Genomic DNA, 17385 nt, shown 5'->3' on the forward strand with positions numbered 1-17385 from the left:
AGACAATTTCCCTGTTGTTCCCTTGTTCCCTAAAACTATTTTGTCAATTTTTATGATCCCTGTTCCCTACACTAATATCAGAAACGCTTTCACAGCTTTTATTCCCGTTTTTCCGGGGGGCACAAGACCGAGTGGGGTCTTGTGCCCCCCCCCCCGTTCGTAATCTACCGTGCGTTTTTTTCTTTGTTTGTCGGCATGGCATTGAAGGTAACGTATGTTGATTGGCTAACACTGGTCATCTTTCATAACCCACTTGAAATTGCTTCGATCGAAAAGGGGAATGGGACGGAGGAAATGTTTTAAATTACTTGCCACTTGAAAGATTAAAATTACGTGCGTTCAGAGGCATTTTACCTGTATTTAACTCAACTTAACAAGGAATCCTCGATTGGACCACAGTGCAGAATATAACCGGGTAGTTAGAAATGATCAGTACGAGATATAAACGAATGAGACACGTTATATTTTATGAGGTTTAGTAGTAGAAAGAAAACAACTCTGACATCTCTACCTTCAAAGGTAGAAATGCATCAGCTATTGCTGATCATATCAAACGACCACAGGTCATAACATGAAATGGGATCATTTGAAATTCTAGCGTCTGACAAAACTGATGTCCATTGCAAAATTAAGGAGACTAGAACAACAACCTTCATTAAACGCCAACGTCGGCGGTGAGAGGTTACTGCTGAAAATCAATTGTCTCAGTCTAGGTTCCTGACCCTTTCATTACAATATGTAAATAGTTTCGATCTTCGATGCATGTTCACTTTCTAGTAACGAGCTCCTGGGAGCTCTTTCGTGTTACGTGGGATGACGTCATTGCTTTATGTCATGAGGCGGTGGACACGATCTGTTGTCTGTTGTCTGTTGCGCGCGATCGACCGCAAGGAAAGTGTACTATACAGAAATCAAGTTTAACTCAAAAAGAAATCACCACGTAGAACACAAAAGCAGAATACTCCCGTGCAGTTAGAAAGGAATATTAGATGAGTTCTGTTAGAATTAATAGAAAGAAATTTCTTTAAGGCAGCATTCTTCACGTTAGCATGGTATGCTAGTATAAACTCGGTTACAGAAAAGGTAGCCTACGAATGCAAGCTAATTTCCTTTACGAAAAATGCGGTTTCTCAGAGAAGGTATTTAGAGTGGTAACATGCGTCAGAAAAATGTGCTGTGAATCTGGCTCTGCCCATGCTTTGCCGGCCCTCCCCGTTGAAACAAGCCTATGGATATGTAGACTATTAAAGGCTTGAAGCCGAAGCTAAGTCCTATTGCTGGTCATAATGTTTTTCGCGGTGAATGTGAATTTGTATTTTTTAGCGCTTTTTTACCCGTTTTTATCTTGTAGATATGGTAATTATAATTTTTTTTATATGTAGTTATAATTTACGCAGGGCCCCTGTTGATACCAGCCAAGTGCTGATTGGGCCACCCTGCTTAAATAAAGTTGACTTAACTTGAATAAACACAAGAACTTGAACTGGGGGAGACCATGGAGACACTTTTTAATTGGAATCTATCTCTCTTGTTGGCATTTTTATATCGCTTTTTAAAATATCCTTCTACAAGTCACTTAGATAAATGGCTTCAGTCATAAACAACAAAAGGCTTAAAATGCCCTTTCGCCTCCACAGCTTAATTCAAACATTCATGACATAAGCTCTGTGTCGGCTATGTTTTCGTGATCCCTTGCTGGATACCAGCTTTTTTTGTTAATTTTTTTAACCTTTTTTTATTTTTATGTGACTTGAATGCCTGGCTAATTCACGTCGGATTTCTTTTTTCTTTTCTTTCGGTTCTTTTACTTCTCCTTTGCCTTCCACTCAGACTTTAGGCTCTCGTTTGACCATTTTTCCTTTTATAATGAAGGACTTACCTGAAGCAGCCACAGGGAGGGAGGGACGAACTCATACTCTGAGAAACAGACTAGATTTCACGTGGATCTTCACTGTCGCCGGTGATTACGCACGTAAAAACACGCCTCATTAAAAATTTAACCCCTGTGGTGTGTTCTTGTTACAATTTGTGTGTTCATTGTTTGGTGTGGGAGTGATCACTATTGAACATAATTTTATTTGCGGCCTGTTGTTAAGATTGAAGTAGCATTCTAGTTAATTTATTCAGGTCGTCAGACGGATCGACTACCGTGGCATGTATCATTGGCAACAATGGAACAAATAGTTTAACGGTTTCAGACTCCTCACTCGCACTGAAATGTAAAAACATTCTCTCCATCAGTTGCATTTTAAGGATCGTTAATGGATTGACTTCCTATGGTACGACTTGACTGAAATCCATAGTACGAGTCATAACGTTACATTGACAAATCGTGCCCGTTCGTTTATATTGAATATGGGTGGAGCTTTGTAGGGGCAATAAAACTCTGTTGCAGGATGATTTTAATGAATGTTATGTCAGGATACCTCAGTAAGGAAATTACACTTCCAAGGAGATCGGTTTTTAACACTTTTAATATCAAACCCCTCTGAAAAAACAGTAGTTTCACACACGTTTACTGAATAACCATCACCGGTTTTTGGAAAAGAAACACAAAAAATAAGTAAAACTACAAGCAGCTAATGAACATCAAAACGCTCAAAAAACACGCAATTGAAAGTTCCCTCTACCTAGTTCCTCTCAAAATTGTTTTTACGAGCTAAACAATTCATCTAAAAACAACAAGTCACGTGGACATCAAACTCGTCCCGGGGTCATCACGCCTTGGTTTACTTCAGTAGTGCCAGGCCTAGGGCAGAGCAAACGGCCATCAGGATCATGCTGAAGGAAACAGCGGAGCCCGCGTTACACAGGTCACTGTCACAGCAGCCCACTTTACAATCTCCGTCCGCTTTGTCACAGACTGCCTCTGCAGCATCACAACCTGCTTGATTGGTGCAGGTTTGAGCTATTGCTGTGGCGTCGCCTTTTTTGGTCCAGACCCGCATGCACTTGCCTGTTGGACAGTCCATCTCCTGACTGCTTTTCAGGTTATCTTTCTCGCAGGTGTCCCCTGCGCCGCCGCAGACGTAGCACTTGAGACCATAAGCTGAAATAAAAGATAAAGAAAATAAGATACTTGCAAGAATACCCAATACCTTTGTGAAATGAATCATGTATCGGCATCATTTCTGTTGATGATGTAGCAAAGATTAGGAAGTTATCACTATTGATAAGTAGAGGTGTGGGCTAAAATGGTTGGCATTCCTGTAGTGGAGGGGGGGGGGGGGGGATATATTTTGCTTCGTTAAGGGGGTGAAAAAATTTTTGGTTCACCACATAGTGACAACTGATATAAAGCTAGTAACTTAACCAATTCAAATTTGCCAGAGAGAAATATTATGGGATTATTTTGTACGTTATTTAACATAAAGTAATGGCTTAATATGAGACTGGGCCATTGTGCATATAAATGCGCTGCAGGCGTTAACATTGCAACAGTAATCTGGAATAGCATGACATCTAATTTAACAGATATACCAAAATAGCTTAAAAAGTTAGAAAAATATAAAAGCATTAATAGAGATACATATAATGTTTCAATCATTTTTCCAATCTTGTTACCCCAGCAGTAGACACCAGCTCAGCGCATACTATTGGAAATCCGCGAAGCTGATTGGTTCTCTAATTGTTTGTTGTATATTCACTGTAAGTAGCCACTGAGTGTGTTCTGATTGGAAATCCGCGAATCTGAATGGTTCGCTGACTTGTTCTCTGGTAATCGCTGATAGAATACCATCGCGCGTGCGTTGCTCTTAAAAGACAAAATTTTTCCTGGTTGTTGACTTAAAAATACATACTATTGTAGGTTTTGGACAGCAAACATTTACTCGCTCTCGACTGATAACTCGAACCTTCAAGGGGAATCGAAAAAGGTTCGAGATGTCGGGAGTTCGAGTTATCGAGGGTAGTAAGAAAATGACCTGAAGGGGAATCGAAAAGGAGTTCGAGTTACTGAGGGGTCGAGATATCGGGATTCAGCTGTATATTATAGAAAAATTTATCTCGTGGTTAAATCGGTTAAATAGTTGTCAAAGCGTTCTCAATCATTAAATTCATCTGACAGCGCGTATTGTTGGATGCACCAATCAAATTTTTTTCCCTAGCTAGGCTACCGAAAAATTCATTTTTAATTAAAAAATGCTGCTATCGAGGTTTCGCGCCCAACAAGTGCGCAATTAATCTCTTTTTTTTTTAAACAGAAGTCCAGGATTAATAATTTCGAAAAAGATTATAAAAGTCTGAAGTTTTATAAACAGCGACCCAGTTGACTGTTACACGGTTTATTATTTTTTCATCCTTAAAATGTGCAAAACAAACTTAATTTGAAACTTTAATAACTTCAGCTAATCCAAGCATCATATTAAATCGCGCTATATGTGGTAAGAAAGTGGGCTATGAAAAGAAGAGTAAAAATACACACGTATATTCGTTTACATCGATTTTGCAGACTTTTCACTCTAAGAAACTGTCAGCACTTGACGTGTATTTTAGAGGAACGTCTCCTCAAACGCGTTGGAAGCTTTCCTTTCGGACGCTTTTGCAAAATAAACAAACCTCAAAAAGATATTTTTACAAGAGAATTTGAAATTCAAATTTTGCGTCATTTTTCAATCATGTTTTGGTGTCCAAGTGTAACTGAAGCTTTTTCTATTCTTCATAAAACAAGGAAAGGGATTTTAAAATCTCTGCAATGTGTTCGAAACAGTTGACAATTCGAAGTAATTATACTGTTGCAGTTTTGCTGGAATCTCATCGAGTCGTTTCTAATCTGAACCGCCTAACTGATCGAAAACTGAAAACGCGGTCCAAACCAACAGCTTCATTCGCTCCTGGGGTGCTAAGGCCCTACTGCTGATAACAGACACGTCGCGAAATACTCAACAACTACATATTCGAAACACCAAATGCCAAAAACACTGGACGTGGCGGGGGAAAGGACACCCGAATTATTGGACGAGTAGGTGAAAAGAAGGAGAACCATAAGTACAAATATCATGATCTGCTTGTATTGAAAGCTGCTAATTTTGTACTTCCTACTCGATTTGTTATTGTTCCACGCTGGCTTTATATCTAAACACCTTTTCACTTTTTTAAAAAAAGAGAAAAAAAGTTTAAAATGATAAAATGTTCAAACGGCACTGTACCTCGATTAAGACCAAGTTGAGGTATCTTTCATGCTAAGTGGACCGACCACGGTCCAAACGTTCTGGACAAACGATTACCTGATGCCACTTACATGAACTGCACTCTTTCGAGGTGTGAAACTGTATAACCTCAACTGACCGACCGATTTGTTGACCGATTTTCGACTCGATCCTTCATAGCAACCATGCGGTCTAAACACTGAACTCATCCCACTGATCTTAACTCAGCTTAACTGCGCTCTTATTTTGTAATAAAACAAAGACACAAACTTACCAGTTGCAAGAACTGCAGAGAAAACGAAAATGCTCAGCAGAAAACCCTTCATTTTGTGTGCTTCTCAAACCTCGCTGTGTCTTGTACGTACGAACTTAATGCAAGCCAGCGCCCACAACAGAGGTACACAATCTGAAAGTGGGCGTATATATCCAGGACATTAACCAATAGGATTCTAGCTGTAAATAGCCAATCAGGATACGCCAACGGCACGGCCCTTGCAGACAGTTGTTCCAACATTGAGAGGTTTTTATGGAAGTAATTCGACAAGTCTTTTATATTTCTCTAAAATAACCTGCGATCAGGCGTTCTTTTCTTATCGATCTCAAGAATAAAAAGTTCGTTGTTAAGAGTCGAATAGAATATCGTTTATCGTCATAATTCCTGTGGGTGTCTAAATAACTTCGCAAGTGACATTACTTTTAATAAGATATGAAATGTTAAATCTACTTTTAATCCTGCGTCCTACAAAATGCACATTTTAATCCTCAGAAAAAAGTTAACCCATTATTATCGAAAGCGGAAAAATAAAAGAACCCTTGCGTTTTTGTGAACAGTTTTCTGCTTGCTCGGATTGGTTGCCCGAAAGAAAGGTTTTTTTTCCGCTCAGTCACAGAGAAACGTCAAACCCAAACACGCGATTGGATTTGAATAGTTACGCCGGGACATTTGAGGAAGGCTTGTTTGGCCAGCCGAAATATTGTACATAAACGCAGACGTTCTTCGTGTTCGTTATAGTCTTGTTCAGTTTGTTTTATTCTGGGTTTATGTACAGACCCAACGCCCGAGAACTCTTGCTAAAAATTACAACGATAAATTATCTATTTTTCTATGCGAATAAGCGGGATATCCCGCCTCTGCAAGCAAATCGCGAAAATTACACCCCCCCGCTTCTGGACTCGTGTATTGGCGCAGCGAAGTTAATATTGGGAAGAAAAGTACAACTTGTAGCCCTTTTGATAAACGAATAGTAGTTTACTGCCCAATAACCGACGCTAAAATTTGTGTTTAAAAATAATTTAGGAGTAGTCCTTTTCTATTCTTTGCTGGTGGCAATCTGTCTCTCGTGGTTGGTCGAGCTTCCACGAGGCCAGAGAAACTGGTTGCTAACAACAAAACAAAAGTGATCACAGAAAGAGCACCAACTGTGTTTACCAAGGCGTCTTTGTTTTTATCAGATAACACAGTTCCCATGAAACAGGGTTTTACCTGCAGCTAAATACGGCTAAAATGTACTTTGGGGTTAAAGTTATCCTTTAAAGATGAATTAACTATTAAGGTCTTTGAGCCAGCCTATAATCCGTGTCAATCTTACCTTATACTACCAATCATCGTTCCTTTTTAGTACATATATGCATCACAAAAGTAGCTGAATATATTAACACGCGGATCTTTTAAAAATGTTTACTTTCTTCAGTCTTGAACGGCATGGCTTCCATGTTATTTAGAGAGAACAAAGCCCTATTGCAGGATAACATTAATGAATTCCATCTGGGGATTCGTTACCAATAAACTACACTTCCAAAGAGTAAAAACGCACTTTTTATTAACAAAACCCCTTTAAAATAACATTGTTAAGACCATCACCATTGAAAGAACAAAAAACGGTTTAAATGGCTACAAGCAGCATTTCTAAGACAGGCAAAACTTACTTTCTTAACTAGTGCCTCTAACATGGCGTTTTCGAACAAAAACTTAACAATACATATTAAACAAAGTCACGTGGACATCAAACTCGTCCCGGGGTCATCACGCCTTGGTTTACTTCAGTAGTGCCAGGCCCAGGGCAGCGCAAACGGTCATCAGGAACATGCTGAAGGAAACAGGCGAGCCCGCGTTACACAGGTCAGTGTCACAGCAGCCCACAGCACATTTTCCCTCTGTGACTTCATCGCATTTGTCCTTCAGTGTTTTACAAGTTGCGTCGGTTCCACAGGACTGAACCACTGCAGTGTCGCCGTCATCATTCTTGGCCCAGGTCCTCATGCATACATTATACCCGCTTGGACATGTTGTTACTTTGCTGCTGTCGTCTTTCAGTTTATCCTTTGAGCAGGAGTCCTCTGTGCCAATGCAGGTGTAGCACTTGAGGCCATAACCTGAAATAAAAGATGAGAGAAAATGAGGCTTTTGAAGAAGAAGAACAACAAAGCAAACGTGAATTTTGATTACATAACTTAACCGGCTTGGAAACTGTTTCAATATCTATACTGATTTGCCTCGCGTCCAAAGCAGACGTTCTTTGGGCCCGTGACAGAATATTTACGAGAGGAATGCGTGACGAGATCAAACAAACAGGGGTGGGAAACAGCTTTCGATTTTTAAAACTTTCGCACCGTGACGGACAAGCTTGCGTTAGTTTCAGTTATTCTCTACACTTTGCAAATTTGCTGTGTATTCGGTGCGTCCTGCGGATATGACCGGCAAAATATACAGGATCGCACCAGATTGCGATTAGAAGCAGGAAAAAAAAATAATTAAAAAAGTTATGATTGCAAGTGTAAGAATGTACGATTTACAACTGTTAAAAAACCACTCAGCAAAATGTTAAGGCACTTGCGTGATAGCCTCCCAAGCAGTCGCGAGTTTGATCGTAGCACGAGTCAAGTTCGAGCCACGAGTGATTTTTTTCACTATTTCTTTCTTTTAATAATAATAAACTATCGTTTGACTGTTATAAAGAGCAGCAGTTAGGTTTAATTCAACAAAATGTTTTTACTGCAGAAGCGATCGCAAAGATTTCATTTTGCATTTTAAAATAAATATACCGGTAAGCTAAATTACCGGTATTCCTTGCTCCGTCATTCAATTCTTACTGTTTTTATAACTTTTCAATATGCTTTGTCGCCTTTCAATACGCTTTTACCAGCAGTTTCTTGGTTTTGTCTTTGTTACTGAGGAATATATATTTTTCCCTTCACACGAGATTATCATCGTGTTCTATTTTCGAGTCATCGAAAATAAAACGAACGACTTTGTCACACAACGATTTTGTCACACAGTTAAGACTGCATATAATATATTTTTTGGTTCAAAACTATTTTTATCCGATTCAGAATAACTTCGGGCAGATTTGAATTCGACATCAGTCTTGACTTGACTGAGAAAAATGGAGCACATGCATTACTGTCTCGGAATCCCAGAAATGCGGGAAACAATTTTATCAGTGAACTTGTTTCATCTATTCTGTATGGCAAAGGTGAAAGAAACAACAAACAATTACATTTATTAGGCAAGCGCTTAGAAATGCCTTTCAACCGTATGTGAATGAGAGCAGAGTGTGAAAAAGCACGACCAGCGCTTCGCCATGTTTAAGACGTCATGCAAATTCAAGCTGTCACGATTTGTATTTGATATATTTCGGCGGCCGCTTGTCTGTTCGCTATTGCAGGCGACGTTCAAGTTCCCTTGATTTTTTTGTCGTGAAGATGGCACCTCTGCTTCAGTTGTGTATATATTAATCCAGGTAGGAATGTAAAAGGAAAGTTATTGGAAACCAAGGAATATTTTTCTTCTTTGAAAAGTAACTGCTGCTAACCAATTAATGAATGAGCTCTCGCAATCGGCAGTAAAAAAAAATCCAATCTTGCTGTTCTTGTGCCTCTGGTAAATCATTTTCACCAGCAATTAAAACCAAATGACATAAAAAAAAATAAACTTGACTCGAACTTGACTCGTGACTCGAACTTGACTCGTGCTACGAACAAACTCAAGCAGTCGCTCCTTCCCTGAAACACGATTGCCCCTAAAAACGACTTCGTGGGACGTTACATGCGTGACGGCTCAAATTTAATTGGGGTTCAAGGCAAATTAAAAGTTTTCGACTCCGGCGCATAACAAGTTTAAGCCGCGGTCTTAACATTCCTCAAGGAGGGCACGACCTGACATCGTGCCGTGCCGGGACCAAGCTGCTTTTGCCCTGAAGAATTTTACTATTTCGTGCACAGATTCCAAAAATTCAGAAATCGGAGACAGTGTGTAGAGGCGAAACCCGAGAACATTTGTGACGAAAGTCTTCCCAACGACGCTAACATACCCGTGTGAAATTTGATGATGCATTGACAGATTACCTTCGTGGCAGATTGCTGATGTAAACCATGACTACTGCATGTGATCAACTGAAAAGTGCGACCGAACTGATCCTTTCATCCCAGCATATAAATACTGTGAAGAGTTTGATGCCGTAAATAATAAGAATAAAAGGAAGCCAAGAGTAACGATGCGCAAAGCGAGCTTGCAATGTTTCTTCTTGTTAGAGGTCAGAGCCAAGCGTGTCTCGCAAATTATAATGGTTTTCTAGGATTCAAAGAAGGCTGGCTCCTTTCGGAATTTGAAACTCACATGAAATGCACATTTTTGACAAAATTGAGGTCTTCCCGATACCTAAATTCTATGCGGCAAAATAGCTTCAAACCAGCGCAATCACATAGTATAAAGTGGAATAGGTTGCGCTTAAATGGAACCAAGTTCCGTTTTTATGAATTATTAATTGAATTTATGCCTAGCTGTTAGTTAAATCCAGATCAGATTGGCCTCGTTAAACAACGAAAATGTATTTTAGAACCAATGCATGTGATTTGATCTGACCAAAGATCGTCATAAACATTGCTGTCATGTCGAAGATATTTTGCATGGAACCCACCGTGCCTGGCTAAACGAACGAGCTAAGGTGGTGCTTAACAACTGGAGCAACAACGCACAATAATCAAGTACAAATCCGACAACCTCAAAAGACTGTTGCAAGTCCAAAATGGGGGCGTAACACCAAGCGAACTACGCGCGCGTAGAAAGACGAACAGGACACGACAAGGTGAGCCTAACTTAGTTTAAAACAGGCTTTGGACTAAAAGCTGATGGGAGTTTTCCGCTTTCCTTGAATTCTACTGAAGACGAGATAAAGTCGGTATCATTTTGTACTTGTTTCCGACAGAAATTGAAATTATATTCACTACATGAACCAACCGAACGATTTGTTTGATGGATCTAAAACTCGACCACCACAAAAAACCGATGTTAGCTGATCAAGAGCCCTTTTCTCTAGCTGTTGCAAGTTAACTGGAATAAAATCGAAGCTTGAATTTATCTCGATCACTACCGAGTTCAGTAGCAGATTTGCTCGACAGAAGCAACCACGCGGTCTAAACACAGCGCACCATGCAGCCAATTCTACTTATCTTAACTGTACCCATATTTTGATGCTTGTTGGAGAATAAAACAAAGACATAAACTTACCAGTTGCAAGAACTGCAAGGAAAACGAAAATGCTCAGCAAAGAACCCTTCATTCTGTATGCTTCTCAGATCTTGCTGTATCCTCTCGTAATGAATTTCTGCAAACCAGCGCCCACAATAGGCACGCTTTAAGAAAGTGGGCGTTTATATCATGATTGTTAACCAATAAGATCGCGCTGTAAATATAGATAACCAATCAAAGCACGCCAGCGTCTCAAACACGAAAATAAGTTGTAATATTAACCGATTATAAACAAAGCATGACGCACGGCAAAAAAACGCAAAAGGAATCGCGCGTCGCAAAAATGAAACGCGGAAAATATTGGATTTGCAACAAGAGTGTAAAAAAATCTGCTGTCTTTTAACGAAATAATATTAATTCCTGCACGGTTGCAACCGTACTTTGTCGGTTCTATTCATGTAGGTGTTACACAAAGTCTTCTTCATGTCAGGAGGTAGCCTTTGACGAGAGACAGCTCCACCCGGGGGGCCGATTTGTCACACAACATTGCGTGATTATGGACGATTTTCAGGAACAAAACCTAACCCTAACCCTAACCCTAGCCGAGAAAATCTAATTGGCTAGCCTCCCACGCAGTCGTTCTTAGGGTTAGGGTTAGGGTTAGGAAAACTAAATTGATTGCAAGGCTGGAACAACGGCAGGAGGGCAAGATTTATTGGCCAATATTTCAACTAGCAGAGCTAGTCTTCTTCAGGGCCATTACTATAATATAAGGAAAATAACGGCTCTAAAATTTGAATTTGGATAATACAGTGTGGGTTAATGTTTAACTAATACAGGCTATATAAAGATATACGGTGACAAGATATATAATAATAATAATAAAATTGAAAAAACCAAAAATAATGAAATTGTCAATGTTCATTTCTACGGTTAATACCATTAGCCTCTTCAGCAGCAGTACCTACGCATTTTAATCTACCTGATCACTCTATCCAAGACATGACACTCACTCCTTTGGAACTCCAACCGACAAATAATGCATCCTGCAGAAAGGCTAGAGAGGCCTGCCTGATACACAGAAGCCAAACACTTGCGCCTAATGGTATTAACCGTAGAAATGAACATTGACAATTTCATTATTTTTGGTTTTTTCAATTTTATTATTATTATTATATATCTTGTCACCGTATATCTTTATATAGCCTGTATTAGTTAAACATTAACCCACACTGTATTATCCAAATTCAAATTTTAGAGCCGTTATTTTCCTTATATTATAGTACTGGCCCTGAAGAAGACTAGCTCTGCTAGTTGAAATATTGGCCAATAAATCTTGCCCTCCTGCCGTTGTTCCAGCCTTGCAATCAATTTAGTTTTATAAGCACTTAGAGTGACGTCTGGTACGAGCATTTCTTGAACAAGAGATCCGGCAGCAGAGAAGCCAAGCAGTTTTTTCTTCGTTGCGTGGTCCCCTGCATCCAAACTGTTTTTAGGGTTAGGGTTAGGAGTGAAACACGATCGCCCCTAAGAACGACTGCGTGGGAGGCTAGTATCAATACGGAGAATTTTTTCCCTACTAAATGGGAAGGAAATTGATAATGTGGCAGATTATTCTTACTTGGGCGCAACCTTTTATTTAAATGGCAAATTCTCTCTTTCGAAACAAAGATTAATAGAAAAAGTAATTAAGAAGATCGATATTTGCATGTGTGAGGAGATATCTGGACTTGGGCTGGACTTGAATAAACTCCCGATATCTATGTGCAATAAACTTTTTCCTTCTAATACTCAGTTATACAGTCCAGAAGTTTGGGGCGCTAATGACAGTTTGAGTATCGATCAAAGGAAATCCCGGGGAGGAAATGAGAAAAGGACCGCACTAAAAGGCTTCAAACTCAATTTTACAAACATTTCTTTGGTTTAAACAGCAACAGAAGAGCATCGAACGTTGTTTCACTCAACGAAATGAAAGGACTTTCTCTAAATCAATCTCTTTTATAAGAATTTTTCAATTCCAGATCCACCTTGAAAATCTCCCAGAAAATAGCATCGCTTACCAATGTCTTCAAATTTTTTATGGTAGTATTCCGGAAGAAGAACAAAATATAAATACACACGTAGACTGCAATGCACAGAAAATAGAAACTAACTTATCTAAAATAAAACAGGTTTTTATGAGTAGCCTGCAAATGCATTAGCCTGCGTAGCTGGCGGTATTGTTGGGTAAAATCATGATAGGAAATTACAATTCTATTCCTCCTTCAAAACTGACCGAAGCAGCCCGGGAGGCAGCTCAGCTCTTTTCAGTTAACATTAATTAAAAATACGCAACACAGACATTTTATAGCAAAATTAAGGTCAGGCAATCATGATTTAATAATTGAAACTGGTAGACATCAAGGAATATGTAAACTTTGTTTATGTAATGAGGTAGAGAATGAATCTCGCCTCCTCTTTTCGTGTCTTTACATTAAAGTATAAAAAAAAGTTCTTTGATGACGTAATATAATAATTCTTTTTTTTTGAAGCAATTTACTCTGTCAATAATGATTTTAATAACCGATATTAACCGACCGCGTTTCGGCCGTAGGCGTTTCGGTGTCTTCATGACGCCATTGTCAAGGTAATTGTATAAAGATTACAAATTAATTTGTGATCTTTATACAATACCTTGACAATGGCGTCATGAAGACACAGAAACGTCGGTTTATATCGCTTATTTTAAAAATTTTCTCTATTATCATGTTATTTATGTAATCTTTTTTCTTTATTTTACATGCAATACCATCTATGTAAATAAAACCGCTGGAGCGATCTGTGGTCATAGCTTAAAATATAAAAATGTTTAAAACAGATCTAAAAAATATAAAACAACACTCTAAATTTGCGATCGCCTTCTGCGGTCTTCTTCAGAGAATGATGGATTTTTGCAAGGTTCGCAGAATTCTAATAAGCTACATCGACGTTATTGTTCGTTGCCCCCCTGGGGAGCAACTAGCGATGCCCTTTTGGGAAGGGCGCTCTTTCGTTTATAGTGTTTCTGTCCAGGAAAGAATGTAAGGATTCCAGAAACAGTCTTTTGTTCTTGCTGCTTACACCTGTTTCAAGAATTTCGGCGTAACCTGGATGTATGTCGTGGCCGATTTCTGCATGATGTTTAATCGCGGAGTTGATATTTCCGTTTGTTCCGGGCTTTTTCTTTTGCTTTCCCCAACGTATGCAAATGAGCATGTCCTGTAAGTCACTTTGTATACGATGCCTTTAAACTGCTTTTTATTCGGCCGGTCCTTGGGCTTTTTGAAGATATTTCCTACATGGGAAGGCAAATAAATTGTTGTTGGACGACGACTACAGGAGTCCTCCGGGGATAGATACTGATTGAACTGAAGAGTAGCCTGTCGCTTGTGGCAGCCGGAAATACGTCTGCGTTCGCAGGCTAACATTTGTTCTTCACTCTATACTTGCAAACCTATTCATTGCTCATTTCTACTTGAAATACAGTGGGACACTGTAAGGCCACCTTTACATTTTTGGCTCGAGCAAAAGCAAATTTTTGTGGCCAGAGCCTGTTAGTGACCGTATACAATATTCTGCAGGTACTTTAGCAAAAGTGACAGGTTTAGTAATGATCCTTAATATGGTAACGTTGGATGGGGGGAGGGCTTTAGCCTCCTACGCAGATGCTCTTTGTGCTCTTCACGTAATCCTCTTTTGAACGCGTGAGAAAGCTTATGTAGAGTCTATATGCCCTGACGAGATTATAACCGCAATATTTTCTTTGTTAGCAGACAGATGGGCTGTGCAAATCCGCAAATGATTCCTTTCAACAACGCAATTATTTCGGATCTCTACGTAAACCTTTGTCGTTTGTCACAATTTCACGGAATATAGACGACTTTTAAGTAAATTGTGGGAGGAATATTTCAGAAGAATAGTATGTCTCGCTTGCTTTCTTTGCGTTTCATTTAACTCAACACCTAACCTGCGATCAGGCTTTCTTTTTTTCGCGGCGAAGGGAAGAAGAAAAAATAACGCCTGATCGCAGGTTACTCAACACCGCACAACAAATTCAACAAATTTTGCCGCCTTTTCATACCATCACTTTCTAGATAAATTAAGGCCATTAACTCTTGTGGGTAGGGCGATTAGAAAAGTAAAAATACCAAGAAAAAAATTCATGTAACAGGGAAAGCAAAGAAAAAAATTCGTGCAGAAGGAAAGCACTAAGAATACCTGTCATCTTACACTGGATAAGATCAATTTTTTCGACGAAATATATCGTGGAAAATGCTGAAAATAGCATTTCCGAGCCTAGAGATTTTAAAATGTTCTAGGGGAACATGCTCCCAAACCCCCCCCCCCCCACCCCTCCCATACAGGCTAGCATTTCCGGCGCTCACCTTCTAGTTTCATTCCGGTTACAATTTCATGATACGCAGTCACTAAATGCAAATGAGGTCTGCCTGCATACATTATAACCTGCATACATTATAACGCACTGTTTTCTCATACATTATCCCACTCCAGTATGAATGTAGAAATTGCCCACTCTCCCACTCGTAGTACCTGTAGTAGGTGTAGTAGCTGTAGTATCTGTAGTATGTGTAGTATCTGTAGTAGTTGTAGTAGCTGTAGTAGCTGTAGTAGTTGTAGTAGCTGTAGTAGCTGTAGTACCTGTACTAGCTGTAGTACCTGTACTAGCTGTAGTACCTGTAGTAGCTGTAGTACCTGTAGTAGCTGTAGTATCTGTAGTAGCTGTAGTAGCTGTAGTATCTGTAGTACCTGTAGTATCTGTAGAAGCTGTAGTATCTGTAGTAGCTGTAGTAGCTGTAGTATCTGTAGTAACTGTAGTACCTGTAGTATCTGTAGTAGCTGTAGTAGCTGTAGTATCTGTAGTAACTGTAGTATCTGTAGTATCTGTAGTAGTTGTAGTAACTGTAGTAGCTGTAGTACCTGTAGTATTTGTAGTACCTGTAGTACCTGTAGTACCTGTAGTACATGTAGTATCTGTAGTAGCTGTAGTAGCTGTAGTAGCTGTAGTATCTGTAGTACCTGTAGTATCTGTATTACCTGTAGTATCTGTAGTAGCTGTAGTATCTGTAGTAGCTGTAGTAGCTGTAGTAGTTGTAGTAGCTGTAGTACCTGTGGTACCTGTAGTATCTGTAGTAGCTGTAGTAGCTGTAGTATCTGTAGTAGCTGTAGTATCTGTAGTAGCTGTAGTACTTGTAGTAGCTGTAGTATCTGTAGTAGCTGTAGTATGTGTAGTAGCTGTAGTAGCTGTAGTATCTGTAGTATCTGTAGTATGTGTAGTAGCTGTAGTAGTTGTAGTAGCTGTAGTATCTGTAGTATCTGTAGTAGCTGTAGTAGCTGTAGTAGCTGTAGTATCTGTAGTATCTGCAGTACTTGTAGTAGCTGTAGTAGCTGTAGTAGCTGTAGTAGCTGTAGTATCTGTAGTAGCTGTAGTAACTGTAGTATCTGTAGTATGTGTAGTATCTGTAGTACCTGTAGTATCTGTAGTATCTGTAATAGCTGTAGTATCTGTAGTATCTGTAGTATGTGTAGTAGCTGTAGTAGTTGTAGTAGCTGTAGTATCTGTAGTATCTGTAGTAGCTGTAGTAGCTGTAGTAGCTGTAGTATCTGTAGTATCTGCAGTACTTGTAGTAGCTGTAGTAGCTGTAGTAGCTGTAGTAGCTGTAGTATCTGTAGTAGCTGTAGTAACTGTAGTATCTGTAGTATGTGTAGTATCTGTAGTACCTGTAGTATCTGTAGTATCTGTAATAGCTGTAGTATCTGTAGTATCTGTAGTATGTGTAGTAGCTGTAGTAGCTGTAGTATCTGTAGTAGCTGTAGTATCTGTAGTATCTGTAGTATGTGTAGTATGTATAGTAGCTGTATTAGCTGTAGTAGCTGTAGTATCTGTAGTATCTGTAGTAGCTGTAGTAACTGTAGTATCTGTAGTATGTAGTATCTGTCGTACCTGTAGTAGGTGTAGTAGCTGTAGTAGCTGTAGTAACTGTAGTATCTGTAGTAGCTGTAGTAGCTGTAGTAGCTGTAGTATCTGTAGTATCTGTAGTAGCTGTAGTATCTGTAGTATCTGTAGTAGCTGTAGTATCTGTAGTATCTGTAGTAGCTGTAGTAGCTGTAGTAGCTGTAGTATCTGTAGTACCTGTAGTACCTGTAGTATCTGTAGTAGGTGTAGTAGCTGTAGTAGCTGTAGGACCTGTAGTACCTGTAGTATCTATACTAACTGTAGCATCTCAGTGTTGTAACTGTTGTAACTATAGTAACTGTAGTGTCTGTAGGAACTGTAGTAAGTAATTGTAGTAGCAGTAGTATTTGTAGTGTCTTTAGTCTCTTTAGTATTTGTAGTATCTGTAGTAAACTGTAGTAGCTGTATATCGATGTATATAAGCCCCTCCGCTTGAGCCCACCCAAAACCCCTTACGAAGTTGTATAAGCCCAGGGCTTATAACCGGAATTTTACGGTATCTGTTTCTCTTTGTCGAATTTTGTTAAATGACTTCGCCTTAATATTCCCTTGTTTTGTCATTAAACTTGACCTATCAAACAGCACGATCCCGCTAACAAGGTTGTACTTGTTTAAAATGGAAGTAATATGGTGAGAAAAGAAAGGTACAGGTGTAAAAAAAGACACTGGGTTTTTTGTCGCTGTGAACTGTACAAATTGATTGCAAATTATTTTGCAAACTAGCTGGACTCTAGTAGCGCTTAGAGGTAAATTTGAAAAACATACTAAAAAAAAAGTTC

At 39.3% G+C, this 17385-nt stretch overlaps 2 protein-coding genes across 2 annotated transcripts; both read right to left on the reverse strand.

Moving 5' to 3' along the window:
• Positions 1–2456: 2456 nt before the first annotated feature.
• LOC144660560 (uncharacterized) lies at positions 2457–5572 on the reverse strand. Its single transcript, XM_078521215.1, has 2 exons — positions 5422–5572; positions 2457–3049 (listed from the first exon to the last, which is right to left on the reverse strand). Exons 1-2 carry the CDS (start codon positions 5471–5473, stop codon positions 2730–2732), a joined length of 372 nt encoding a protein of 123 aa, XP_078377341.1. The 5' UTR covers positions 5474–5572; the 3' UTR covers positions 2457–2729.
• A 1373-nt stretch (positions 5573–6945) lies between these two features.
• Positions 6946–10797, reverse strand: LOC144660406 (uncharacterized). The gene is made up of 2 exons (XM_078521021.1): positions 10654–10797; positions 6946–7520 (listed from the first exon to the last, which is right to left on the reverse strand). Exons 1-2 carry the CDS (start codon positions 10703–10705, stop codon positions 7183–7185), a joined length of 390 nt encoding a protein of 129 aa, XP_078377147.1. The 5' UTR covers positions 10706–10797; the 3' UTR covers positions 6946–7182.
• Positions 10798–17385: the final 6588 nt, after the last annotated feature.

This window comes from Oculina patagonica, chromosome 7 (assembly GCF_052425735.1).
Source record: "Oculina patagonica isolate OP01 chromosome 7, crgOcupat, whole genome shotgun sequence".
Classification (NCBI taxonomy): domain Eukaryota; kingdom Metazoa; phylum Cnidaria; class Anthozoa; order Scleractinia; family Oculinidae; genus Oculina; species Oculina patagonica.

Coding starts and splice junctions, on each gene's coding strand:
- LOC144660406 (XM_078521021.1), bottom strand. CDS start 10,705: ATGAAGGGTTCTTTGCTGAGCATTTTCGTTTTCCTTGCAGTTCTTGCA. Junction 7,521..10,653: donor CCTTGCAGTTCTTGCAACTG/GTAAGTTTATGT, acceptor CTTTTATTTCAG/GTTATGGCCTCAAGTGCTAC.
- LOC144660560 (XM_078521215.1), bottom strand. CDS start 5,473: ATGAAGGGTTTTCTGCTGAGCATTTTCGTTTTCTCTGCAGTTCTTGCA. Junction 3,050..5,421: donor CTCTGCAGTTCTTGCAACTG/GTAAGTTTGTGT, acceptor CTTTTATTTCAG/CTTATGGTCTCAAGTGCTAC.